This window comes from Pezoporus wallicus, unplaced genomic scaffold (genome assembly GCF_028554395.1).
Source record: "Pezoporus wallicus isolate ANWC-B61680 ecotype Strahan unplaced genomic scaffold, APGP_CSIRO_Pwel_v1 contig_11133, whole genome shotgun sequence".
NCBI lineage: Eukaryota > Metazoa > Chordata > Aves > Psittaciformes > Psittacidae > Pezoporus > Pezoporus wallicus.
In genome coordinates, this window is record NW_026636583.1 from 2,324,998 (window position 1) to 2,352,849 (window position 27,852).

At 58.3% G+C, this 27,852-nt stretch overlaps 1 protein-coding gene and 1 long non-coding RNA gene across 4 annotated transcripts; both read left to right on the forward strand.

Moving 5' to 3' along the window:
• Nucleotides 1–5,186: 5,186 nt before the first annotated feature.
• Nucleotides 5,187–27,852, forward strand: UCKL1 (uridine-cytidine kinase 1 like 1). Of its 3 annotated transcripts, none has more exons than XM_057400955.1 (15): nucleotides 5,187–5,272; nucleotides 12,435–12,628; nucleotides 13,087–13,193; nucleotides 13,378–13,548; nucleotides 13,703–13,774; nucleotides 15,495–15,684; nucleotides 16,182–16,243; nucleotides 22,938–22,957; nucleotides 24,963–25,061; nucleotides 25,318–25,411; nucleotides 25,642–25,704; nucleotides 26,082–26,204; nucleotides 26,440–26,547; nucleotides 27,146–27,302; nucleotides 27,770–27,852. In XM_057400955.1, the coding sequence occupies exons 1-15, from the start codon at nucleotides 5,223–5,225 to the stop codon at nucleotides 27,844–27,846; spliced, it is 1,587 nt and encodes a 528-aa protein (XP_057256938.1). In that variant the 5' UTR covers nucleotides 5,187–5,222; the 3' UTR covers nucleotides 27,847–27,852. The 3 variants fall into 3 exon arrangements, with proteins under 3 accessions (XP_057256938.1, XP_057256936.1, XP_057256937.1); XM_057400953.1 differs by lacking the exon at nucleotides 5,187–5,272 and adding an exon at nucleotides 8,601–8,933; XM_057400954.1 differs by lacking the exons at nucleotides 5,187–5,272; nucleotides 22,938–22,957 and adding exons at nucleotides 8,602–8,933; nucleotides 19,394–19,410.
• LOC130594793 (uncharacterized) lies at nucleotides 16,259–18,598 on the forward strand. Its single transcript, XR_008971168.1, has 4 exons — nucleotides 16,259–16,536; nucleotides 17,197–17,236; nucleotides 17,901–17,920; nucleotides 18,381–18,598. It is a non-coding gene; the product is annotated as an uncharacterized LOC130594793 (long non-coding RNA).

A 27,852-nucleotide genomic window follows, 5' to 3' on the forward strand; every position in this document is an offset into this window, starting at 1 on the left:
CTATTCCCTGACTTCCCTCCCTATTCCCTGACTTCCCTCCTTGCTCCCTGCACCAAACTGGTGACGCTTGAGTGAAAGAGAAGTGCAATAGCAGCAGGATGCCCTTGCCTGGGCTCTCTCTGGCTGCATGTGCTGGGCTGGGGGCTGTCCAGGCAGGCTCCGAGCTGCATCCCAGCCCCTAGGGTGATGTTTCCAAAGATGTTTGACCCATGCATGCAGGCGGACAGGGGCAAAGGGATGGCAGGAGGATGCTGGCGGGATGTGGTGGTGCTTTCCTTGGGATGTTGCAGCAGGGACCTGCTCTGTGGCGTTGGCTTTGTGGCTGGCTCGGTGCAAGGGGGTTGTTCCAGGGGATGGAGCTGGCAGAGCATCCTCCGGATGCATGGGGCTGGATGTGGTTGTGGAAGGGCTGCAGGAGGTGTGGGCATCCCTGGAAGTGGATGGGAGAGGGGGACGCTGTAGGATGATGGGTCGGGTTGGAGGGATTAACTGAATGTTTTGGGAATGGCGTGAGCAGGGAGCGGGGTGATGGAGGAGCTGTGCCCTGGTGCTCATGGAGGAGCTGCAGCAGCAATGGCAGTGCTGGGGTGGCCGAGCCTTAGAGAGGAGCAGCTGATGGAAAGGGTGCTTCAGGGTCCCCATCCCAAAGGTGCTGATGGCCCAAATGGGGGTCTCTGTGCCCCATTGGAGGGACGGAGGGGGGGGCATCACCAAGTGACAATCATGGGTCCTGCTTTCGGGTGAGCCCCAACCGCTGCCCAGGCTCCTTCCACTCACCTTGTCTGTGGGGCTGGGACCTGCAAGGGGTGAATCTTAGCTCCCCCAACCTCCTTCCTTGGGAATGGAGAGCCCCTGCCCGTGCTCCATCCTTTGCTTGTTCGTTTTCCATGGGCTTCCCTTTGCCTCTGTGCTGACACCATTGTACCACCTCGCTCCAGCCTGGAGGGAAGCATCCCTGGAGCGGGATGTGTCTGTCTCCAGACAAAACCAGGCTACCTCTGTCCTTGGGAAGCGGGCACGTTTCCTCTCACTAATGGGATGGAAATCCTCACTTTGAGTTTGGTTTGCCCCTGTGCAGAGCTGGGAAGGTGGCATTGGGGTGGGGAGAGCTTCGGAGCTTCTGCTTTAATCCACTGCAACCTCAACCCTCAGGTTCCTTCCCTGCTCTTCAGGCACTGGAGGCTCGGGATCATTTCCCTGCTCCATGGAGCTGTTCAGTTGTGATTAGCATCCTTCTCCAGGGGAGGTTGGCACAGCATGGAATCGGAGTCATGGAATGGTTTGGGTTGAAGGGACCTTAAAGCTCCTCCAGCTCCAACCCCTGCCACAGGCAGGGACCCCTTCCACTGGAGCAGCTTGCTCCAAGCCCCTGTGTCCAACCTGGCCTTGAGCACTGCCAGGGATGGGGCAGCCACAGGGGATGATGTGTTTGGAGCCAGGGTTCTTCCCATGGGAGCCAGAGCTCCTGCTCCAGCCACAGCTTTGGAGCAGTGGGTGAGGAAGCTCCGTTGGTTGCTTTGCTGCTTGTGCCTCATCCGATCTGTTTGGGCAGTGATGCTGGGACTGATCCTGCCCCGCTGCGAAGGGAACAGGTTGGGAGCAGCAGGACCCGTGTGCTCAGGGCTGTGTTGGTCCTTGGCACAATGGGGACGTGGTGATGCTGTCCTGGGCTGTGCCAGAGCAGGGACGGCAGGAAGGGCCGGGGTGAGGGACCCGAGGAGGATGCTCGGGGTGCACATTGTGGCTGTTGGGTGTATGGGAAGGGGAGAATGGGCAGAGCCAAGGACCAGACATGGAGCTGGGCACTGCAACCTCCATGGAGGAGTGGAGGGAGCCGCTGGATCCCAAACCCATGCCCCACCATGGGGGGAAACCCCCTGGCAAAGCTCCCTTCCCTTGCCCTGGGTGTCCCAGGCTGCGGGTTTGGATGTTCACCCCAGTCCATCCCCACCACCTCCCGTCGGGCACAGCACAGGGCTCGATTCCCATTGACACTGATGGGCAGTGGGAATGGGGATCCCGGTGCAGATGCTGTCCCCATCACCTCGGAGCTGGGGATGCACCTCAGCCCCCTGTGGTCAAATGGGAGCTTTTAGGAGGAAGTGAAATCTTCAGGGTCTGTTTTTCCCCTTCAGAGGTGTTTTTCCCTATCACACACAGAGGGATGCGTTCTCCCATCGCCGCCTTTGCATGGGACACCCTTTACCCTCCCGCTTGGCCTTGCAAGGCTCTGGAGTGATGCTGGGAATACCCATCCCATGGCATGAGAGCAGAGAGTGTGGGTTGTGCCCATTTGGGTGCTTCCAGTGAGGCAGCGACCATGGGGAGGACCTCACCTCAATCCAAAGGGACAAATGCATCCTTCCCCTTCCATCCCCTTGTCCATAGAGGTTTGCAGACCCTGAGTTCCAGGCCCCCCCCCATGTCCTCAGTGCTATGGGGTTAATACAGAGCCAACAAGGGTAGAGGGATGCTGGGGAGGGCGGCATGGTGGGACCCATGGGCTCGGTCACGGTAAGTAAATGGGGGGCAGAGACACCCCCCAGCACCCAGCACCCCCGGGTATGGGCAGCCCCATGGAGCTGGAGCTGCCCCATCCCGGAGCATCGCATCCAGGGGCATTGGGAGTGTCTGGGGAGCGTTTTGTTCTTTTCTTTCCCTCCTGGAGCCACCCATCCCACGGCACAGCCGGATGTCTCTCGTCGGTGCCAGTTATTAGTGCATAAGTGTATTGGGGAAGGGGGGGGGGGAGGAAAAAAAAGGAAAAAAATAGAAAAAAAAAAATCCAATTTATCACTTGTAACCATATATATAAATATATAAATATATATATTAAAAAAAAGTGTTTATTTGCAAAAAGATGGAATTGTTTTAACAGTAAAAGTATCTTATACTAAACTCCCTGTTTGTGATGCTCTGTTTTTGGTAGCCATGGCCCCCTGCTCAGTGCTGTGCAGCCGCGCTCGGGCGCTGGGCTGGATGTATTGAACAGCTCCATCAATAAATGGGTATGGATTTTGTATCAGCAGCAGCCGCAGCAGTGTTATTGTGCAGGTCGTTGGAAGGGTGGGAGTGGGATCCCAGGGGTTTCGCTGTCCTCGGGGGGGGGCTGAGGGAATATCCCGGTGCATCCCAAAACGGGGATGGGGAGCTCGGTACCTGCGGCGTTTACCGTGCACGCAGCACCCAATCTGTCCCTGATGCACCCCATGAGCACCCATGGGCATAAATCCCCCTTCTCTTCCTAAGGTCTGCTTTGGTTCCGGATCCAGGTAAGCCTGATCACTCATCCCATGGTTCCCATGGATGGTCTTGCTTCCCAGGTGTGGTGGGGACCATGGACCCCCTCGTGCTCGCAGCTTCCACCCATGGCCCGAAGCACCCACCTACACCCCACAGCACCCACTGTGCCCACAGCAGCTACCTGCACCCTACAGCACCCATCCATGCCCACAGCACCCGCATGCACCCTTCTGCACCCTATAGCACCCGTCTGCATCCTATGGCACCCAAACATGCTCACACCATCTACTTGCACCCTATAGCACCCATTTGCATCCTACAGCACCCGTCCATTCCCACAGCACCCATGTACACCCTACAGCCCTCATCTGCATCCTATGGCACCCAAACATGCCCACACCGTTTGTATCCTACAGCACCCACCCATATCCAAAGCACCCACTGACGCCCAAACCACCCCCCATCTGCACCCATTTGAATCCTACAGCACCCATCTGCATCCTATGGCACCCAAACATGCCCGTATCGTCTACTTGCACCCTATAGCATCCATCTGCATCCTATGGCACCCAAAGGTGCCCATATCACCTACTTGCACCCTATAGCACCCATCTGCATCCTACAGCACTCGTCTGCATCCTATGGCACCCAAAGGTGCCCATATCACCTACTTGCACCCTATAGCACCCATCTGCATCCTATGGCACCCAGAAGTGCCTGCATCATCTGCTTGCACCCTATAGCACCCATCTGCATCCTATGGCACCCAAAGGTGCCCATATCACCTACTTGCACCCTATAGCACCCATCTGCATCCTACAGCACTTGTCTGCATCCTATGGCACCCAAAGGTGCCCGTATCACCTACTTGCACCCTATAGCACCCATCTGCATCCTATGGCACCCAGAAGTGCCTGCATCATCTACTTGCACCCTATAGCACCCATCTGCATCCTATGGCACCCAAAGGTGCCCATATCACCTACTTGCACCCTATAGCACCCATCTGCATCCTACAGCACTTGTCTGCATCCTATGGCACCCAGAGGTGCTCACATCATCTACTTGCACCCTATAGCGCCCATCTGCATCCTACAGCACCCATCTGCATCCTATGGCACCCAAACATGCCCGTATCGTCTACTTGCACCCTATAGCATTCATCTGCATCCTATGGCACCCAAAGGTGCCCATATCACCTACTTGCGCCCTATAGCACCCATCTGCATCCTACAGCACTCGTCTGCATCCTATGGCACCCAAAGGTGCCCATATCACCTACTTGCACCCTATAGCACCCATCTGCATCCTATGGCACCCAGAAGTGCCTGCATCATCTACTTGCACCCTATAGCACCCATCTGCATCCTATGGCACCCAAAGGTGCCCATATCACCTACTTGCACCCTATAGCACCCATCTGCATCCTACAGCACTTGTCTGCATCCTATGGCACCCAGAGGTGCTCACATCATCTACTTGCACCCTATAGCGCCCATCTGCATCCTACAGCACCCATCTGCATCCTATGGCACCCAAACATGCCCGTATCGTCTACTTGCACCCTATAGCATTCATCTGCATCCTATGGCACCCAAAGGTGCCCATATCACCTACTTGCGCCCTATAGCACCCATCTGCATCCTACAGCACTCGTCTGCATCCTATGGCACCCAAAGGTGCCCATATCACCTACTTGCACCCTATAGCACCCATCTGCATCCTATGGCACCCAAAGGTGCCCGTATCACCTTCTTGCACCCTATAGCACCCATCTGCATCCTATGGCACCCAAAGGTGCCCGTATCACCTACTTGCACCCTATAGCACCCATCTGCCCCCCACAGCACCCATCCATGCCCATAACACCCCATAACACCCCTCTCCCGCCCCAACCCCATCCCCGCACTACAAATCCCGCACATCCCCGCGGCAGCTCCGCCTCCGTCCGCCCCGAGCCCGCCCATCCCCGCAGCGCCATGGCCGCGGCCCCGGTGGCCGAAGGGGCTCCAGCGGAGCCGCACGATAGGTAAGGACCCCAACACCGGACCCGTTGCAACCCTTCGAGAACGGGATCGCGATCCCGTTCCCCCCCCTCCCCGATGCCACTTCCGCGTATGGGGCCTCCCCATCCCATCGCTGCTTCCTATTCCCGCACCAAACCCTCTTCTCCTTCATCCCCCCCCCCCCTTAATCCCGAGGTGCTGTTGGAGGAGCTGAAACGGCGTGTTTTCCACCCAAAACCATGTGTCTATGGTGTGTGTGGGGGGGAACCGGGAGCTGTGTCGGAGGCGTTTGGCACCATGGGGCAACTGAGCATCCCCTTGGGGCTAATGGTTGTGGAGTCGTAGGCACGTCACTCCATCCCATGGCTTATGCTCTTCCATCCCATGGCTGTGTTTCTCCATCCCATGGCTGTGTTTCTCCATCCCATGGCTATGTTTTTCCATCCCATTGCTGTGTTTCTCCATCCATGGCTGTGTTTCTGCATCCCATGGCTATGTTTTTCCATCCCATGGCTGTGTTTCTCCATCCCATGGCTATGTTCTTCCATCCCATTGCTGTGTTTCTCCATCCCATGGCTATGTTCTTCCATCCCATGGCTGTGTTTCTCCATCCATGGCTGTGTTTCTCCATCCATGGCTGTGTTTCTGCATCCCATGGCTATGTTCTTCCATCCCGTGGCTGTGTTTCTCCATCCCATGGCTGTGTTTCTCCATCCCCTGGCTATATTCTTCCATCCCATCGCAGTGTTTCTCCATCCCATGGCTGTGTGCTTCCATCCCTTGGATGAGTTTCTATCCCAAAGCTTGGCTTCTCCATCCCACAACGTGGTTTCTCCATCCCTTGGGCACGGTCCCCATGCTGTGGATGGGTTTCTTCATCCCATGGCTATGTTCCTGCATCTCATGGCTGTGTTGCTGCATCCCACAGATCAGTTACTTCATCCCATGGCTGTGTTCCCCTATCCCATGGCTGTGTTCCCCTATCCCATGGCTGTGTTCCCCTATCCCATGGCTGTGTTCCTCTATCCCGTGACTGTGTTTCTCCATCCCTTGGGTGGGTTCTTCCATCCCATGACTGCATTCCTCCATCCCATTCCTGTGTTTCCCCATCCCTTGGATGGGTTCCTCCATCCCACAGCTCAGTTTCCCCATCCCATGGCTGTGTCCCTTCATCCCTTGGGCAAGTTCCTCCATCCCAACACCTAGGGCTTCCTGGAGCCTTTCCTTATGCACATCATCCTCTCTGGCCTGGCTTGCTCACAGGGTGCTGGGATCCATCCCTGTCTCACCCAGATCCCTGCACGGAGGGTTCCTGGTTTGGTGCCACCAGCAATATATGGCTTATAGGGACCAAAATGATCCTTAAATCCCAAGGAAAGCCCAGTGAGCAGCTTCCCATCACCTTTAGGATAAGGGGACCCAGCCTTTGTGCTGGCTTTCCTATTTCTCCCAGTTTTAAGCCCAGTTCCTGGAGGCTGCAAATAGAAAGGACGGATTTGTGCTTAAAAATCATCTAGAAGGAAAAAAACATCCAAAACCCGGGAATTTTGGCCTGTGCAGGAGCTCAGAGATGTGAAAGGGAATTGGGAAGCAGGGATTTACAGAGGAGCTCATGCCAGGAGGGGGGGCTCGCTCGCTGCTGGGGTTTGGAGCCAGTGCAGGAGATTCCCATCCCTGTCTGGGATGTCGGGTGAGCGCTGGGAATGCTGCTCCCATCACTTGGAGCCTTGGAACAAAGGCAGGAAAAAGGGCTCCGGGGAGCGTGCGATAAGGAACAACAATGCTCCCGGCCTCCAGGCTCCTTGTCCCTTGTCTTTCGCTTCTTCCGTGAGAAGGAATGGGAATGGCTTCCCAAGGGAATTGCGTTCTTGGACTTCTGAAGGAGCTTTCCCAGGGGAAGGGGGAGCCCGCGTGAAAGCACGGATGGGAAAAGGTTCCTTTGGTCATCGCTCGCTTCGCTGCTCCCATCCTCATCCCGCTGCTCCTGCAGCCCCTGCTGAGGGACCAGCCCCTTGTCCCTGGGTGCTGCTCTCCTCTGGGGTCCTGCCGGAGCAGGAAGGGGCTGGTGCCCCCCCGTGTTCAGCAGGGGTTTGCTGAGGACAGCGGGATGCAGCACGTATTCCCGGCCTCTGGAACACGAGGAAGAGGAGGAAAGGGTTTTCTCCCCGTTTTAACCCCATCCGCAGGCGTTCACCTCTGCTGGATGCTGACAGTGGGGAGCATCCTCCCCATACCCGCTCACGCTGGGTGCGCTGGGGCTGAGCTCTCACCTCACTGTGCCAGGGCTCGTTTGGGGACCACAGGACCTTGTCCTGTGTGTTTTGGGGCGTCCTCCACCACCTCCTCTTTGTCCCGGGATCCAAGCGCTCCGTGGTGGCGGCTGCTGTGCCTCAGGAGCCTCTGCCACGGTGCCAGAGCATCCCAGCCTGGTTTGGGTTGGAAGGGACCTTAAAGCTCCTCCAGTTCCATCCAGGGACCCCTTCCACTGGAGCAGCTTGCTCCAAGCCCCTGTGTCCAACCTGGCCTTGAGCACTGCCAGGGATGGGGCAGCCACAGCTTCTCTGGGCACCCTGTGCCAGCGCCTCAGCACCCTCCCAGGGAAGAGCTTCTGCCTCAGAGCTCATCTCAGTCTCCCCTCGGGCAGGTTAAAGCCATTCCCCTTGGCCTGTCCCTATGGGGTCTCCATCCCCACCCTGCCTGTGCCCAGCTCTGGGTGCTGCTGGCACTGGGTACTGGGCTCCCTGCCCTGCCTGGCACAGGGAGAGGACGCAGGGGGGAGCTCAGCACCCAGCAGGACGTTATTCTTAGCCCGGGAGTGTTGAGTTTCACCCACTTGTTTATCCCAGGGACGAGGGGACGTGTGGGGCAGCTCTTCCCTTGGGAGCTGAGCTCCGGTGGGGGGGTGCCCCACATAGATCTCCCTCTGCTGGGATCTATGGGAGTGGGATAAACCCTGCTCCAAACCCCACCCCAGCAGCACCCTGAGCCTCATTGGGCTCCATAGGCTGGATGTGGGGTGCTGGTGGGAGGCCCCCCCTCCATCCCCACCCCGCACTGTCCCCCCCCTTCAGCCTCCTCCTCCTCCTCCCTGTTCCCCATAGCCACGCACTCACCGGCCGGGGGGGGGGGGTGGGCAGCGCTGTCCCCACAGAGCCCCCCACATCCAAAGGGAGCTGCGCGAGCCCGATCCCGGGATGCAGAGGCGCAATGGGGGGGGATTGGTGTTTATTGCCCTGTGCAAAGGGCGGCGAGGGGAGGTGTCAGCTCACCCCCCCGCACCCCCCCGCTTTGTCTTTAATCAAGCCAGTGCTATTAATATCAGGTAATGAACGTAATCTGGGGTTAAGCCATCCTCTAATGCGCGCTGGCCGCTGCACAGCCACAGCAGCGACGCTCCCCCCGCAGCCTCCTGCCTCCTCCATCTCCCATCCCTGACCCCCCCCGGAGCTGCTGGCACTGGGGGGGGGGGGGTCTGTGCCTGTCCCCGTGCCTCGGGGACCCTCCTGTGCATGGCTCCGTGTGCTGAGGGTCACCAGGGACCCCCCGTTGTCCCCTGGCACCGGTAGCAGCAGGAGGTTGGGGGCCGGGGGTGACCCCCTTAAGCCCTGCTGGGGACATGAGCAGCCCCCCCGCCTTCTCCAGTGTCCGCATTTCGGGGTGCTGGGCCCTCGGCACGGACGGTGGGTGAGTTCCTGCCTTGGTTTTTGGGGGGGGTTCTGGTGTGTTTCACCCCTTTGCCGTCAGTCCCTGCGTGCTGGAGCCAACCCCATGTCCTGGTCCTGCTTCCCTGCAGGCAGCAGCCGAGGGAAGGATCAGCTTCCCATGGGACATGGGGTGAAGGCGGTCTGGTGCAGGGGCTCTGTGGGGCATTTGGAGGGGTGGGTGCGTGGTTGGTGCTTATGGGGTGCAGGGATGAGGATGGGCTCTGCTGTTTGCTTCCAAGCTCACGTCTGGGGCTTTGCCGTTTTCCCTATGGGATCTGTTGGGACCTGCTGCTTTTCCCCTTCACCCGGCATGGATCTGGGGTGCTCGGGGTTGGAGGGCGGTGGGATGCAGGGAGATGTAGCATGGAGGGCACAGGGATGGGAGCGCAGTGGGAAAGGGGAGAGCGGTGCCCCTCTCACCCCAGTAAATCCACGCTTGGGTTGAGTGGGAGCAAAACGCGTCCCTCAGACCCCACCACTGAGCATCCCATGGGATCAGGCTTCCTCCTGGCACCCTCCAGCAGGTACAGGGAGGGCAAAGGGTCCAGGGAGAGGGGCTGGCAGCCAGGAAGGCTTCACGGGAGAGGGGTTACAAAGCCTAGGAAGATGCTTCCTTCACATGCACCTTGCTGGGGGTGCTGCTGGTACCCAGGGGTGCGCTCTGCTTGGGGAGGGTCTGCATGGGGCAGGGAGCATCCTTTGGGTAAAGCAACAGCATTGACTGCCTATGTACACAGAGAGGCCCTTCCTTGGGGGGCTCTACTTGCAGGCAGGGGGCATTGCATGGGTTTTGTGGCTGATAAAGCAATAGGAAGGGGCCAAGCGGGATGGTTGGGATGAGCCGTTCCTTGGGAGGGGAGGAGAGGCCCTTCCTGGCAAAGGCAGGCTTGGGAAGCATCTGCCATGCTTCCAGTGTAACATTAGGAGAAAGTGACCTTTGCAGCCCCACAGGCTCCCCACGGCCCGGCTTGTCTGCCATAGATCATGGGCAGGGCTGGTTGGGGGGGTAGAGTATCCATGTCTTGTATAGGGAGGGATGGTGCAGACAGGGACCTGTGGTGGAAGTCCTGAAGTGTTTGGGTAAGGGGCAGAGCCTGGGAGCCATTGGAATGGGGGAGAGGGGAGACTGAGCTGAGCTCTGAGGCAGAAGCTCTTCCCTGTGAGGGTGCTGAGGCGCTGGCACAGGGTGCCCAGAGAAGCTGTGGCTGCCCCATCCCTGGCAGTGTTCAAGGCCAGGTTGGACACAGGGGCTTGGAGCAAGCTGCTCCAGTGGAAGGGGTCCCTGCCCGTGGCAGGGGTTGGAGCTGGAGGAGCTTTAAGGTCCCTTCAACCCATCCCATTCCATGAGGAACGCAGAGGAGCAAACCCAGACCGGGTGTTCCAGTCTCCCACCAGCAGCGCTGAGGCACCGTTCGCTGTCCCCATCACCGGTGCAGGCAGGCGTCGTTTTGGCTCGATGGAAGCAGAGGTGGCACAAACACAGTTGTTTACCAGGAAATAAACCGTCTCCTCTCACCCGTGTCCCTGCCCCTCTCCTGGGAACGCGCCTGCTCCAGAGCCTGGGGCTGCTCAGCTGGATTTCCTCTGGGAATGCTGCCGGGCTCCATGAGACAGGCGAGCGCTGCGGGATGCTCCGCGCTCCGGAGTAAGCACTGCCAGGGATGGGGCAGCCACAGCTCCTCTGGGCACCCTGTGCCAGCGCCTCAGCACCCTCACAGGGAAGAGCTTCTGCCTCAGAGCTCATCTCCATCTCCCCTCGGGCAGGTTAAAGCCATTCCCCTTGGCCTGTCCCTACATCCCTTGTCCCAAGCCCCTCTCCAGGTTTCCTGCAGCCCCTTCAGGCACTGGAGCTGCTCTAAGCTCTCCCCTTCAGGAGCCTTCTCTTCTCCAGGCTGACCCAGCCCAGCTCCAGAGCAGAGCTGCTCCAGCCCTTGCAGCAGCTCCTTGCCCTCTGGGCTGGCTCAAGCAGGTCCGTGTCCCTCTGAAGTGGTGGTTGGGGTGCCCAGGGCAGGGGCAGGAGCTCAGCAAATCCCAGTGAATCCCTGTGTCCATGCCGGGGATGCGCTGGTTTGGGAGATGGGCATCTCGTGGCGGTGGGATCCTGCTTGGTCAGAGCAGTAGATATCATGATGTATATCAGGACATACATCTTGGTCAGAGGTATCCCATCCCGGGATCCCATCCTGTACACATGGCTGCTCCCAAATCTTCCGTTTTATCTGAAATCACCCTAAAAAAGGCTGGGGGGAGGGAAGGGAATTAACCTCCATTCCAAACAGGCTTAAACCCAACCCCGAAGCTGCAAAGCCCTGCGCTTTAAGCCCTGTTAAGAGCAAAAAGCCCCACAGAGCTGTACCAACCCGTGCCGGGTTTGGTGCCCATGCTCTGACCTTGCATCGGTTTCACTTCCAGCCCTGTCGTGGATGGGCAGAGGAGCTGTGTGAGCAAGGAGAGAGCCCTTTGGCCCTTCTCATAGGGAGGAGACAGCCCTTGGTGAGCAGGGGAGGAGCAGGAGGTGGTGTAAATAACACCCCCCCTCCATGCCCCTGCTTATCTCCTGGCCACCTCCCCGCTGCTGCTGTCCCATTGCCAGGCTGGAACGGGCTCCGCAGGGTGCTCTGTGCCTCTCCCTTCATGGGGCTGTGGTGGGAGGGGAGATAAGAGGGAGGCATTCCGGGCTCTGCAAGCACAGCAAAGCGGCTGTGAGGGGCTCAGCACCCCTTAGGTTCAGGTCTAAAGTAGGGGGGGAATTAGAGGTTTTGGTGGGGATGGAGTGCGCCGAGTGGGGAGCGCTTGTGGGGTGAGGGTGGGTGAGCTGGAGCTTGGGTGTTTGGCTTCCACCCCCCCAGGAGGGACCCTTAGTGCGTCAGGGCAGGTGATTGCCCTCTGTAACAGCACCCGTCCGTGCTTTAGAGAGCTCACTGGTGTGTTCATCTGACATTGATGGTCCCCGAGCAGCAGGGCTGCAGGAGGGGATGCTGGGGAGGGACTCTTCATTAGGGACTGCAGTGACAGGACAAGGGGTAACGGGTTCAAACTGAAACAGGGGAAGTTTAGATTGGATCTAAGGAGGAAATCCTTTCCTGTGAGGGTGCTGAGGCACTGGAATGGGTTGCCCAGGGAGGTTGTGAATGCTCCATCCCTGGCAGTGTTCAGGGCCAGGTTGGACAGAGCCTTGGGTGCCATGGTTTAGTGTGAGGTGTCCCTGCCCATGGCAGGGGGTTGGAACTGGATGATCTTAAGGTCCTTTCCAACCGGAATTGTTCCATGATTCTAAGTGATGCCTGTGTTGAGCCTTTTCCAGGCTCAGCCTGGTCCTGTGTGACAATTCCATGTTTGCCATGGGATCGCGGCGGGGCTGCGCTTGCTTCTCCCCCTTTCCCATCGCATCCCTCACCCATGCAGCCTGCGGTCCCATAAAGACCCCGCAAGCCCCTTCCCCACCACTGGTAACCGAGCTCCTTCCTCTCTCCATCCCCAGCAACAGCAGCGCCGAGTCCCTGGACCGGCTGTACCCTCCCGTGGGCTCCACGAAGCCCCCCCGGAAGAGGACCACGAGCCAGTGCAAGTCGGAGCCCCCGCTGCTGCGGACCAGCAAGAGGACCATCTACACAGCGGGGCGGCCGCCCTGGTACAACGAGCACGGCACGCAGTCCAAAGAGGCCTTCGTCATAGGTAGGCAGAGGCAGCGGGAGGGGATTCCTGCCCCACAACCAGGTTTGGCTCCTGATTCCAGGCCGGGGGTTGCAAGGAGGGTGCCCGTGGTCAGTGCGGCGTTGAGGGTGAGCCGTGGGGTTGAGCTTGCGGGTGGTGGTGATGGGTTACAGCAGGCACTGGGCACGCCACGCTCTGTGCTGGTTGTTCCCTCTGCTCTTGTTGTTGGGGTTGTTACGAGCTCCCCGGGCTGGTTCTGGTGCCCGCTGTCCCTTCGTTACACAGCCCTCCACTGAAAGGGTTCCCATCGCTGTGCCCACGGCCTGCAGTTACAGCCTGTGCCGCTCGGCATCTTCAGGGGTGGTCTCTGGTTTGATGCTGCCCCTCTTTGGGTGTTCCCCCAGCCCAGCGCAGCAGGGCAGGACCAGGGCTTTAGCCCCTGCTTGGGGTCGGTGCCTTCATCCCCTTTCCCCTGGCAGGCCTGGGAGGAGGCAGCGCCTCGGGGAAGACCACGGTGGCCACCATGATCATTGAGGCTCTCGATGTCCCTTGGGTGGTTCTGCTGTCCATGGACTCCTTCTACAAGGTGAGGCTGCCCTTGTCCACCCAGGCTGATCCTGATGGGAAACACAGTGTGGGTTGAGCATCAGCCTCGTGTTTTCCCCTTCAGCTGGTTCCTGGGACACGGGGAGAGGTCGCTGGGGTGGTGGTGGGAAGGGAAGGCTGCTGGTGGGGATGGCCCCGTGCGCTGACCTCTGCTCTATGGGCAGGTCTTGACCAAGCAGCAGCAGGAGCAGGCAGCCAGCAATGACTTCAACTTCGACCACCCCGACGCCTTCGACTTCGACCTCATCATCGCCACCCTGAAGAAGCTGAAGCAAGGCAAGAGCGTGAAGATCCCCATCTACGACTTCACCACCCACAGCCGGAAGAAGGAATGGGTACGGGATGCCGAGGGGCTGGGACAAGGGGGGGTGATAACCGAACCCCCCACGGCCTCAGCCCTGGATTTTGTGGGTGCATTTTGGGGATGAGCTGTCACGGATGTCTCTGACCGCGTGTTCTGTGCCTGACTGCATCCCTTTGGCTCCGCAGAAAACCCTGTACGGTGCCAACGTGATTATCTTTGAGGGCATCATGGCGTTTGCAGACAAGGAGCTCCTGAAGGTGAGGAAGGGCTTGGAGCTGCTTCTGGGGAAGCCCAAGTGCTGCAGCCCAGTACAAAGAGTCCCAAGTGTGAGACCTTGGTCTCAGCCATTCATTCCCAGCTACTAGGAGCAAGCAGGGACCTGCTCCCTGGCAGTGGTTGTGCATACATAAGGAACCCACCTCCATGCTGGGTGCGTGCACAGCCAGAGGCAAAGCTGCCGTCCTGCTGCACGAAGCCTGGTGTTCCTTTCCGGGGCTTTCCTGGGAATCCTGTGGATACCCGAGCAGTGCTGCAGGAGCAGGGAGCAGCGCACCCTTGGCTCAGCTCATCCAGGAGGTTTCCTCCTTTCCAAGCTGTTTGGGTTGCACTTTCCTGGAGCAAGGATGACCTCCAGTGGACAGCTGGGAAAATCAGTTCCTAAGAGCATCCCTGCTCTTGTCTCATGACTGGGGGCAGTGGCATGAGCTGTGCTTGGCTCCCTGGGTTATGAGTGTTATTCCCTTGTCTCCTCCTTGCTCTTTAATAGCATCCAGAGGGTCGGAGCTGCTTGGATGCGGCGATGGGGTTTGGGGGAGGACAGGGGTCAGGCGCTGCAGAAGCAAAGGTCCCCAAGGCAAATCGGAGCTGAGCTCTGTTAGAGCTGCTCATGGGGCTCAGAGCTCAGGTTGTGGCTGGGGGAGAAAGAGGCTCTCTTTGGGTTACCCATCGAGCATGGTGGTGATGGTGGTGGTGGTGGTGGTGGTGGTGGTGATGGTGGTGGTGGTGGTGGTGGTGATGGTGGTGGTGGTGATGGTGGTGGTGGTGGTGGTGCTGATGGTGGTGGTGGTGGTGGTGGTGGTGGTGGTGGTTGTGATGGTGGTGGTGGTGGTGGTGGTGGTGGTGGTTGTGGTGATGGTGGTGATGGTGATGGTGATGGTGATGGTGATGGTGGTGATGGTGGTGGTGGTGATGGTGGTGGTGATGGTTGTGATGGTGATGGTGATGGTGGTGATGGTGATGGTGATGGTGGTGGTGGTTGTGATGGTGGTGGTGGTGGTTGTGGTGATGGTGGTGGTGGTGATGGTGGTGGTGATGGTGGTGGTGATGGTGATGGTGGTGATGGTGGTGGTGGTGGTGCTGATGGTGGTGGTGGTGGTGATGGTGGTGGTGATGGTGGTGGTGGTGGTGATGGTGGTGGTGGTGGTGGTGGTGGTGGTGGTGGTGGTGGTGATGGTGGTGGTGGTGGTGGTGGTGGTTGTGATGGTGGTGGTGGTGGTTGTGGTGATGGTGGTGGTGGTGATGGTGGTGGTGATGGTGGTGATGGTGGTGGTGATGGTGATGGTGGTGATGGTGGTGGTGGTGGTGGTGCTGATGGTGGTGGTGGTGGTGGTGGTGGTGGTGCTGATGGTGGTGGTGGTGGTGGTGATGGTGGTGGTGGTGGTGGTGATGGTGGTGATGGTGGTGGTGGTGGTGGTGGTGCTGATGGTGGTGGTGGTGATGGTGATGGTGATGGTGGTGATGGTGGTGGTGGTGGTGGTGGTGCTGATGGTGGTGGTGGTGGTGGTGGTGATGGTGGTGGTGGTGGTGGTGGTGGTGGTGGTGCTGATGGTGGTGGTGGTGATGGTGATGGTGATGGTGGTGATGGTGGTGGTGGTGGTGGTGGTGCTGATGGTGGTGGTGGTGGTGGTGATGGTGGTGGTGGTGGTGGTGGTGATGGTGGTGATGGTGGTGGTGTGGTTCGTTTCATTCCCCTTTCAGCTCCTGGACCTGAAGATCTTCGTGGACACGGACTCCGACATCCGCCTGGTGCGGCGCCTGCGCAGGGACATCAGCGAGCGCGGCCGCGACATCGAGGGCGTCATCAAGCAGTACAACAAGTTTGTGAAGCCCGCCTTCGACCAGTACATCCAGCCCACCATGCGCCTGGCCGACATCGTCGTCCCGCGAGGTACCGCGTCCCTGTGCCCATAGCGCCGCTGCGCCAAAGGGAAGGCCCCTCCAGGCTTCAGGAAGAGATCCCCTAAATGCGTATTTAGTAATCTTATTGTTATTTTATTCATTATTAGTATTTTTTCTTTTATTATTTTTATTTCTTTTTTAATTTATTGCTCAATCGAAGCAGGAATGTCTCCTGCTTTTCCAGGGAAGGCGTCTTTGGGGAAGCAGGGTAAGGAGAGGGTCTCAACACAGAGTGGGACTTCTTAGAATCCCAGCCTGGTTTGGGTTGGAAGGGACCTTAAAGCTCCTCCAGTTCCAACCTGGCCTTGAGCACTGCCAGGGATGGGGCAGCCAGGGCTTCTCTGGGCACCCTGTGCCAGCGCCTCAGCACCCTCACAGGGAAGAATTAGATCCTAATATCTAAACCTGTGGAAGAAACCTGTTCCAGGCACTGCTGGCTCCGTGTCCTGACCAGGCCGTGTCTCTTTTGCTTTTGGTTCACCCCAGGCAGTGGAAACACGGTGGCGATCGACCTGATTGTGCAGCACGTCCACAGCCAGCTGGAGGAGGTAAGATCTGCCTGGTCCTGTGGTGCTCACAGTGGTGCCGCTGCAGGAGGCAGTGCTCTGGGTGCCATGGTCATGCTTTGGCTTCCTCCTGTGCTCCGGATGTGTGAGCACGGTGCTGTCCCCATGCACTCCTCCCAGCCCTGCTCCCTGTGTTTCAGGGGAGGAGGCTGCCTTCTCCCTGTGCTCGGGTTAGTGCAGGGCTCCTCTGGGCCAGCACCAGATTCCTGCCCTCCTTTGGAAGCAGGTCATCTGGGGACAAACCAGCCGTCCTCCAGTGGTGGGAGTGATGTGATGTACCTGCACAGGGAGTGATGTACCTGCACAGGGAGTGATGTACCTGCATAGGGAGTGAGGTACCTGCACAGGGAGTGATGTACCTGCACAGGGAGTGATGTACCTGCATAGGGAGTGATGTACCTGCACAGGGAGTGATGTACCTGCACAGGGAGTGATGTACCTGCACAGGGAGTGATGTACCTGCACAGGGAGTGATGTACCTGCACAGGGAGTGAGGTACCTGCACAGGGAGTGATGTACCTGCACAGGGAGTGATGTACCTGCATAGGGAGTGATGTACCTGCACAGGGAGTGATGTACCTGCACAGGGAGTGATGTACCTGCACAGGGAGTGATGTACCTGCATAGGGAGTGATGTACCTGCACAGGGAGTGATGTACCTGCACAGGGAGTGATGTACCTGCATAGGGAGTGAGGTACCTGCACAGGGAGTGATGTACCTGCATAGGGAGTGATGTACCTGCATAGGGAGTGAGGTACCTGCACAGGGAGTGATGTACCTGCACAGGGAGTGATGTACCTGCGCAGGGAGTGAGGTACCTGCACAGGGAGTGAGGTACCTGCACAGGGAGTGAGGTACCTGCACAGGGAGTGATGTACCTGCGCAGGGAGTGAGGTACCTGCGCAGGGAGTGAGGTACCTGCACAGGGAGTGAGGTACCTGCACAGGGAGTGATGTACCTGCATAGGGAGTGATGTACCTGCACAGGGAGTGATGTACCTGCACAGGGAGTGATGTACCTGCATAGGGAGTGAGGTACCTGCACAGGGAGTGATGTACCTGCACAGGGAGTGAGGTACCTGCGCAGGGAGTGAGGTACCTGCATAGGGAGTGAGGTACCTGCACAGGGAGTGATGTACCTGCACAGGGAGTGAGGTACCTGCACAGGGAGTGAGGTACCTGCACAGGGAGTGAGGTACCTGCACAGGGAGTGATGTACCTGCACAGGGAGTGATGTACCTGCGCAGGGAGTGAGGTACCTGCATAGGGAGTGATGTACCTGTACAGAGTAGTGATGTACCTGCACAGGGAGTGAGGTACCTGCACAGGGAGTGAGGTACCTGCATAGGGAGTGATGTACCTGTACAGAGTAGTGATGTACCTGCACAGGGAGTGAGGTACCTGCACAGGGAGTGAGGTACCTGCACAGGGAGTGAGGTACCTGTACAGAGTAGTGATGTATCTGCACAGGGAGTGATGTACCTGTACAGGGAGTGATGTACATGTACAGAGTAGTGATGTGTCTGCACAGGGAGTGATGTACCTGCACAGGGAGTGAGGTACCTGCACAGGGAGTGATGTACCTGCACAGGGAGTGAGGTACCTGCATAGGGAGTGAGGTACCTGCGCAGGGAGTGAGGTACCTGCATAGGGAGTGAGGTACCTGCACAGGGAGTGATGTACCTGCACAGGAAGTGATGTACCTGCATAGGGAGTGAGGTACCTGCACAGGGAGTGAGGTACCTGCGCAGGGAGTGAGGTACCTGCGCAGGGAGTGAGGTACCTGCATAGGGAGTGAGGTACCTGCACAGGGAGTGATGTACCTGCACAGGGAGTGAGGTACCTGCACAGGGAGTGATGTACCTGCACAGGAAGTGATGTACCTGCATAGGGAGTGATGTACCTGCACAGGGAGTGAGGTACCTGCACAGGGAGTGAGGTACCTGCATAGGAAGTGATGTACCTGCACAGGAAGTGATGTACCTGCATAGGGAGTGAGGTACCTGCACAGGGAGTGAGGTACCTGCACAGGGAGTGATGTACCTGCACAGGGAGTGAGGTACCTGCACAGGGAGTGATGTACCTGCACAGGGAGTGAGGTACCTGCACAGGGAGTGAGGTACCTGCATAGGAAGTGATGTGCCTCCCTGCCTGCAGCCGTCCCAGAGCCAGCATCACCCCAAACCCTGCAGTACTTCAGTCTCTGGCTTTTCCTCTTCACCCCCTTGCAGACACTGCTGCAGTCTTGCCAGTCAAGAGCCCACTTTCCCACTTCTGCATTGGGTACAGCCCATGGGTTTCAAACCCCAAAGTCCCGTTTGACACCCAAGCCCTGCTCCACGCACGTGCTCCATCACTGGCTTTAAGAAGTCATCTTCTGGGGGTCCTGGGCCACTCCTGACCAGTGGTTTGAGCCTGAGGCCATTGATCACTGCTGTTGTTTGATCAATGTTGTTGCTGTTCCCTGAGCAGCAACACCTGCCCCATGTCTGTAGCTTGGATGCTTCAGTGGTGGAGGTGCTCAGAGCGATGGAGGGAGCACGACCTGGAGTCGGAAGCACCTGGAAGTAGTAAAGGGCCTGATTCCTGCAGGGCTTTCTGAGCCCCCAGGCAGCAGGAGCCACTTGGATGGGAGCTGGCAATGGCAGCATCGTGCTTCCCAAGGCCTCAGGGTTAGGCAAAGGCATCTTGGCAGGACCCCATCCCGGAGCATCCCACGCTCCATAGGGCTGCGGTTGGGACCTTCCGGCTGCCCGGAGTTACAGCACTGAGATCTGGCAGGTTGGGAAGCTGGCTTTGAAAGTCTAGGTCATGGGAGCAGGGAGCAGAGCCCCACTGTTGTCACTAGCACCGGGATGAGGAGGGCACAGGCCAGGAGATGGGCAATGGATGTTTCACCCATCCTCTGGCTGGACACCGCAGCCAGCAAGCGCAGCAGCTCCTCGCCAGGGTGCTGCTGTGAGGGGTTGGCTCGGGGGGGCTTTCATTTACCTGGGGAGGGGAAGAAGGGGAAAAGGCTACCTGGGAATGCAGGAAAATATTCCTATTTCTCCTTTTCTTTTGTCTTGAATCGCCCCTGGTGTTGACAATGCTTAATACCGGTTGCATTGTGTCTTTGTGTTGCTGCCGCAGCGTGAACTCAGTGTCAGGTAAGAGCCCCTAACTCTGTCCTGTCTGTGCAGCCAGAGGCATTTCCAATGCCAGGCACTGCTTGGCCTAACCCTGACCTGCAGTCGAGACCGAAGCTGCCTTGTCCTTGTCTTTGGGACCAGCAGGGACAGGGATGTCCCGTAGGGATGTATTCATCCTGCAAGGGTTGAGCCTTGAAGGTGGGGCAGGACCAGGTTTGTGAGCTGGGGACCCCCAAGAGGGGAGGTTTGCATCCTGGGATTCTCTTCTATTTCCACCATCAGAGCCATCCTCCATCCCTGATGGTTAACCACCATTAACCATCAGTTAATAGATTAACCAACGTGGCTCGAGGGTGGCAGGAGCCCTGGATCCCTGCTGCGTGCAGAGATGCTCAGCTCCAAGCCTGATGACTCCCAGCTTCAGCATGGAGAGAGGTACCCGCTTCCCTGCAGTGCCCAAAGGCCACGCAGCAACTGCCTGGGGACCACGAGGGCTCTTGGGCCCTGATCCAGCAGGATTCCTAATTTGGCAGTGTCTGTGGATGGATGCTATAAAGTACACGCTGACTGACTCAGCCTCTTCAGTGCGGGGATCCAGATGGGGCTCCAGCTCTCTTGCTTCCAGGTGTTTCTGTAGGGAGCAGAGGGGATGCATTACTGCAAATGGGTTTCCATTTAGATTCCATCGCTGCACGGAGACACTCGAGTAACCCTAAAATTCACATGGGCCATACAAGAAGCTTTTAAAATACCTGAGATGAGCAGGAAAGGGCTTCACTTATTCCTGCTGCAGCCCGGGTGCTTTGTTTTACTGCTGCTGGCTTGTCTGACCCCAGCACGGGGCCTGACGTTTACATACAGACAGTGAGAGCCTTCCTGAGTGTCTGCAGGTCCAGGTGGGAAGGTGCTCTTCGGGATGGAGAGGAGGCTGGTGCTTTAAAAAGGGCAGGGGTAACATGAAGAGGGTAGATGGATGTGTGTGTGTATGTATATATGTGTATATATATGTATATATGTATGTATATATGTATATATACTTGTGTTATATATATACACATATATGAAATGCCTTTCTCTCCAGTGATTCTCCTCTCTAATCGAAGTGCACTCAGTACAGGTAACTTTTTGGTGCACCTTAAATCAGGTATATGATAACATAGAATCATAGAACAGTTTGGGTTGGAAAGGACCTTAAGATCATCCAGTTCCAACCCCCTGCCATGGGCAGGGACACCTCACACTAAACCATGGCACCCAAGGCTCTGTCCAACCTGGCCTTGAACACTGCCAGGGATGGAGCATTCACAACCTCCCTGGGCAACCCATTCCAGTGCCTCAGCACCCTCACAGGAAAGAATTTCCTCCTTAGATCCAATCTAAACTTCCCCTGTTTCAGTTTGAACCCGTTACCCCTTGTCCTGTCACTGCAGTCCCTAATGAAGAGTCCCTCCCCACCATCCCTATAGGCCCCCTTCAGATACTGGAAGCTGCTCTGAGGTCTCCACGCAGCTTCTCTTCTCCAGGCTGAACAGCCCCAACTTCCTCAGCCTGTCATACCGAGTAAGTACTGGTAGTGTCAGGATAACAAGTTTGGAACGGGAGCTCTGACCTGCACAAGTAACTCTGGGGTAAGCACGGCCACAGTTTTATATCCTAAAGCTCAGGGTTTTATTTGTGCCTATGCCGTGAAGTCTGGGAGGAAAATCCCTGCAAAACCCAGTCTGTTTTCACTCCTGGAGTCCTTGTGCTGTGCTTCCCCATCAGCTCCTCTGCGCTCCCGACAGGAGCGAGGTGGATGGAGACGCGCTGAAGCGAGATGCGCTTGGCAAACACGGGCCTTTCATCTCGAGCAGTTCCCTGTGCTCTTGTCCTGGATGGCTTCATCTAAATGTCAGAGTTGTTGTTCCGATGTCACCTCCTTTTGGTGGCCCTGGGGACGCAGTGAGGCCTTTGCAGCTGGTGGAATAAAACCTGGATGCTTGGGTCTGCTCCCAGTCCCAGGTGCTTCTCTGGTCCTTGCGCTCCTGGCTGCCTCTCCTGACCCGGAGCGTGGCTGGGACAGGCAGGGAGCTCCTCTCCCTCCTTCCCAGCTGATCAAACGGGTGAATTCCAAGCAGTTTAATGGTGCCATTTAAAGACCTGTTCTCCTCCTGTAATCATTGCCTGCTGAGGAGCATCCTTGCCCTCCTCGGTATTCCCCCAGAGCACAGGTCAGACCTGGGTGTCCTGGCAGCTGGGATATTGTTTCCCAGCTTCCCACATGTTTAACCATGTCATTACGTGCAGGCCCTCCCTCCCCATCCATGCCCAGGTGAGTATTTCTCCTGGAGCAGCCCTGCCACCGGGACACAGCGCTCCCAGCCTGGTCCCATCCCTCCTGCACTATTACAGCAGCCAGCCCAGCTCCCGGGGCCGGAGCTGGCTTCAGCCCATTCCCCTCTCCCATCACTATCCCCCCCACACCTCCCAAGCTCTGGATCAGCTTGGCGTGCCCTTTGCCGGTTGTGTCTTTAAATACCAACCCGTGGCACAGTTTAATAGCCCTTGTTTGAAATGTCAGCCCTGAAAGCCAGCCGCTGTGCCTGTTTGAAATGCCTTGACTGCATTAGCTCCTTTGTCGCTGGATGCCTCTTGTCTGCTTCCTGCTTGACAACGTGCTCAACAAAGAGCCGAGGATGTTCCCTGAAGCCTTCCTAAGAGATGGGCTCCCCTTTCTCTCCTCTCTTTCTTTCTTTCTTCTGGCTTTTTTTACCTTCAAAGCTTTTGTTCTGGTGGGAGCGGGGGGGAGAAGCATCAGTTTCCGAAGTGGAACGTGTTCTTGACGTGCTCGGAGCTGCCCGCCTCAACTTTCCATTGTGGTCCTGGGGTGGGGACAGGAAGCATCACTCTCAAACCAGGCTGTCTGCAGGTCCTGGTGGCAGCGACCTGCTCCCTCCATCCCTGCCAGCGCGGCTGGATGCGGGGTATCACCGCAGGGAGCGCGGTTATAGAGGGGTGACTGAGCTCTTCTCTCTGCCTCCATCATCTCCAAGGGATGGTGATGCCGGGGCAGGCACTCAGGGAAGGGAGGTTTTCCTTCCCTGGTCAGAGCTGGGTTTCTCCCTGTGTTCCCAGTGCTCTCGGCATTCCAGGGCTGGAGCAGATCCCCTCTCCAGGACGGGGGTACCCACATGTGTTCGCATGGATGCGGGGCAGGTTGGAGGAAGGGATTGCAGCACTTCCCTCTGGGCTTTGAGAGCTGCAGCCGGGGCTGCAGGGATGGGCCAACGTCCCTGCCATGACTCCGGGGTGGTGAGAGCGGATGGAGCCAGGATTGGAGCCATGGAGAGCAGCCCTGACCCGACTTGGTCACCCAGGGAGGAGCGCTGGGGTCTGTGGGGTGATGAGGAAGGTCCAGGAGCCATAGATCAGTCGGGGCTTCTTTCCCCCCTCTGACTAATGACGGTGCTCTCTCCTTTGTTTCATGTCACGTTTGTCCCTCTCCCTTTAAACTCTCGTTGTCTCCTGTCTTGTGTCCCTGACCATCCCTCCCACCCGGGGACCAGAGGAAGCTGCGCTGGGATATGTGAGGAGACAAACGCTAACAGACAGCAGTGGTTTTGGTTGTGCCACTAACACCAGGGCTGGGGACAGGGGCTGGGAACCGCGGCACTAACCCGGGCGGGTGGCTCACGGGGTCCTGCTTTGCTGGGGCTGTGCGGAACAAACCGGGGTGGAGGGACTGGAGAGAGCATCTTTATCCCAACCCCAACGGTGGGACCGGCTGCTGTTCCCGGTGGGGATGCCCACAGCGCTAAGTGCTTCCCTGCTGTTGGGGTTGCACCCAGCACCAGTGCCTGCATGGGTGTTGTAGGAAGGGGTGGGTGACAAAACACTGGCAGCGTTCCCCATGGGGCTGTTGGTAGCTTGGGATGCAGGAGGGGTGTTCCCAGGCACCCAGGGTTGGTACCAGAGCAGGGAGCCCTCACTGGCATCAGCAGCAAGGCGCAGGAGCCGGGGCACACCGTGTCTCGACCACCGAGACCCCGCAGGAGAGGGGCTGTGATGTGGTGGGATGCCGTGACGTGGACCTGGCAGTGATGGAGGGATGCCCATGGGAAGCTCAGGGCTGTGATGGGTAGGAGGCAGCCCTATGGGGGGCTCCTCTAGTTTGGGCAACAGCGCATTGTCACCTTGGCAAACCCATCAGGGCCATGAGTGTGTGGCTCTGTGTTGGGGGGGTCAATCTCTGCCCCCCCCCAGAAGCAGGCAGCCCCATGCAGGCTCCATCCTCTACCAAAGACAGGGCTCAGATGCTCACCTGCTGCATGGTTCTGCATCCCTTGCGGGGGGGGGTCAGGCAGGGCTGTGCCCCAGCATCCATCCCCAGGCCAGGTCTGGCAGAGGGAAGGCAGGGAGCTGCCGGCAGCACATCCCTGGTGCAGGAGCATCCCTGAGGGCACCGAACCCGGCTTTGGGGACAGACAGGGGAGCTCACTCCAACAGCAGCAGGGCCAGGGCCTTGAGGGCTGCTTGTCCCAAAGAGGCAATGGGGTTTGCAGGCAGCACAGTCCCAACACGATTGCCATGCCATGAGTGAGCTGTCACGGCTCTCGGGAGCGTTCCCTGCATCGAGGCTCTCTGATGCCACGCAGGAGCTGGCAAAAGCAAGGAGCCCCGAAGCACCCGCAGGCCTTGGGAATGTCTCGTTTGGTGCTGGTTGCCCAAGACCAGGAGATGGCTACGTGGATGGAGGCCTCAAGTCACCCAGCCCTGCCCTCCTCCATTCCTGCCAGTCATCTTCTCTGTCTTCCTCCCCGCTTGTGTGCCTCTGTGTGTGTGATTAACCCAGGTTTCTGCTTGGTTTGAGCCTCAATCACCCGGTGCTTCCGTCTGTTTGCTCCCTTCTCCTCCCAGCATCTCCCCGACCGGGATGCAGCACGTGTGTGATCTGATGTGTGGCTTTCGGACCCCAGCCCTCCTCCCAGACACAGTTGCTCGTCCACCCTGCCCAGCCCTGTAGAAGCCAAATAGATGTGACCTTCATCCCATGGCACCGCTCTCAAAGAGCGAGGTGGCTAATGGGGCTCTTGTTCCCTTGATCCAGGAATAGCTCCACTATTGCTTCTGTGGGGATGAGTCACACAGAGCCAGCCCTGGCCGGCCCTGACGGCTTGAAGCTGTTCCCAATGTGGCATCAATTCTGTCCCTGAACGGACCAGGCGCTCTCTGCAGTGGTCTCATTCCTGGCTCCGTGGCCAGCGCCGTGAGCCCGGCTCCTGCCCTGTTCGTGGTGCACATACAACCACAGCAGCCCCTCCTCACCCCATCAGCTCAGGACCCACCAGGGAGCGGGAGAAGGGTTTGATTTTACCTTCCCCTTTCTTCCCAATGGATGCCCAGCGAGAAGGGCAGGTCCTTGGTGCACGGGGTCCCTGTGGCTCCACCGACCACCATTCCCGGGAGCAGGTCCCTTTGCCATTGCAGGGCTGGACGGCCTCGGTGTGCGTTTGCAATGGGAGGATGGCTCCGGCCGTGCGCTCTGCCCCAGCCTTGCCCGGGCACCTCCTCATCCTGTGTTTGCTTTCCAGGGCCGCCCTGGCCTCTGCCCATCAGTGCCACCCCCTTCCTCAGACCCTCAGCGTGCTGAAGAGCACCCCTCAGGTGAGGGGCATGCACACCATCATCAGGTAAAGCCCCCGCCGCCGTGGCTGCCCCGGGCTGGGATGGGGCTGGTGCTTTGGACTCCCACATCCACCCTGGGGACGGGGGACAGGGCAGCGGTGGAGGAGCTGTGCTGAGAGCGCTCCGTGGCCTTGGCAACAGCTTTCCTACCACTGCGATGCGCATGGGTCCCATGCAAACAAGGCTCTGGGCAGGGGTTGACCTCGTCCACACATCCCTGGCTCCGGTCTGCAGCTCACGGTGCCTTTCCCTCCCCTCTAGAAACAAGGAGACCAGCAGGGACGAGTTCATCTTCTACTCCAAGCGCCTGATGCGGCTGCTGATTGAGCACGCGCTCTCCTTGCTCCCGTTCCAGGTGGGTTCAGGGCTGTGGCTGGGAGGCACCAGGCACTGTGATTCCTCTCCCATTCCTGACCTGTAACTGCCGGGGAGCTGGGGTTGTCCTGGTGCTTCTCCTCCAGCCTTACCCCATGTACCAGCCTTTTCCTCGCGGAGTGGAATAAGGCTCCCCTTGGCCACGGCTCCGGGTGCCTCCTCCGAGAGCCACATCAGCCCCTGGTAACACTTCTCACCTGGCTTTTGTAGAGCTGCACAGTCCAGACCCCTCAAGGACAGGACTACGAAGGGAGGACGTACAGTGGGAAGCAAGTAAGTGGGAGCAGAAAGTACTGCTGGGACCAAAAAGCCCTATCTCAGACCACTGGAACTCGATCTTTAAGGTCCCTTCCAACCCAAACCGCTCTGTGATTTATGATTATAGCCCATGGGGTTGCATCAAAAGCAAGGGCAGCCTGGGGCTTCCATCAGGCCTGGGTTAGGTGTTTGCTCTCCTGCCTATGGTTGGTGGCCAAGGTGCCGTCAGCAGCATCCCTGTGCCGCTGTTGCCTTCGCACTGAGGGAAGCGGGACTGACACAGCCCCCTTGGAAGGGCTGTGCTTTGGGGTTGCCCATGAGACACCCACCCCCCCCCCCCCCAGTGCCATATGGGTGCTGTGCAGCTCCCAGCCCATCCCTGTGCGCTGCAGATCACCGGGGTGTCCATCCTGCGCGCGGGGGAGACCATGGAGCCGGCGCTGCGCGCGGTGTGCAAGGACGTGCGCATCGGGACCATCCTCATCCAGACCAACTGCAACACGGGCGAGCCGGAGGTAGGGCCTTGGGGTGCCATGGGTGGTGCTGTGCGTGCCGGGGTGACTCAGGGCTCTGCTGATGGAGCTGGTGCGGGGAGGGGGTCCAAGGGCGTGCGCCAGCGCCTGGCTCCAAGCTGGGGTCTGAGAGATGGAGATGCAGGAAGGAGGCTTCACCCCTGCAAGAGGAGGGCTTCGGGTTTGTTCCGTCCGCCTGCAGGCTCTAAGCTGCTCCTTTCCCCCCCCCCTTGCCCAGCTCCATTACCTGAGGCTGCCCAAGGACATCAGTGAGGACCACGTCATCCTGATGGACTGCACGGTGTCCACCGGCGCAGCGGCTATGATGGCAGTGCGGGTGCTGCTGGTATGGAGAACACCGGGAACGTGGCGTGGAGAGGGGGGGGTTGTTCCCAAGTAACGTGCAGAGCATTTAGATTGGATCTGAGGAGGAAATTCTTTCCTGTGAGGGTGCTGAGGCACTGGAATGGGTTGTCCAGGGAGGTTGTGAATGCTCCATCCCTGGCAGTGTTCAAGGCCAGGTTGGACAGAGCCTTGGGTGCCATGGTTTAGTGTGAGGTGTCCCTGCCCATGGCAGGGGGGTTGGAACTGGATGATCTTCAGGTCCTTTCCAACCTGAGCTATTCTATGGATCTATGATTCTAACATCAGGCACGGCCATGGTGAGGGGCTTTGGGGTGAAACTGCCTCCTCCATGGAAGGGTGGTGTGATGGGGGACAGCGCAAGCTGGGGTGACTGTAACCATGTGCTGACCAAGTCACCCCATCCTTGTGCCGTCGCTGATGGGATTTAGTTGGTTCTGTGATCAGTAACCCCAGCTGGCCACAGAGGGGAGCAGAAGATGTGGCTCCAGGAAGGCCATTGGGTGCTTGGAATGCTGCTCGCTGGAGGAGTGGGCCATGAAGCTCCACAGATACCCCAACGCGTCTCTGCCTTTATGTAGGATCACGATGTCCCAGAAGACAAGATCTTCCTCCTCTCCCTGCTGATGGCAGAGATGGGTGTCCACTCAGTCGCCTACGCTTTCCCCCGGGTGAAGATCATCACCACTGCTGTGGACAAGAAGGTGAATGACCTATTCCGGATAATCCCTGGCATCGGTGAGTATCTGGGCAGGAATGACCTGGTTTGGAGGGGGGGTTTGGTGCTTCTGGCCCGCTCACCAGAGGAAGTGAAGCCCTGGTTGTCAGCAGCACCTTAAGTGTGGTCTTATTGGACTCGGGTACCCACTGCCTCTCCTGGCTCCTGCTGCCACGTGGGTGCTGGAATCGATGCAGCCATAGCCTTGTTGGCAGAGGGAGCTGCTCCCCGTGGTCCTCCGCCAGCCCCACATGGAGAAGCCGAGCTGGGCCATGGGGAGCAGCCCTGTGCCCACCCCATCCCCTAAGCTGCCACCTCCAAACCAAGCTCCGTGTTCTTGTGCCCTCACCTCCGCTGTGCCAGGAAACCCCTGCCGACGGGAGCTCACGCGGCCTCCGGGATGCTCCGGTTCTGCTGCTGCTCGAGCTGATGGATAAACCTTCTCCTGTTCCCTGCACTGTGACCGCATCTCCCTTCCTCCCCACAGGCAACTTCGGTGACCGGTACTTCGGCACGGATGCTCCTCCGGACTGGAGCGACGATGAAGATGCTCTCAGCACTTAGCTGGCC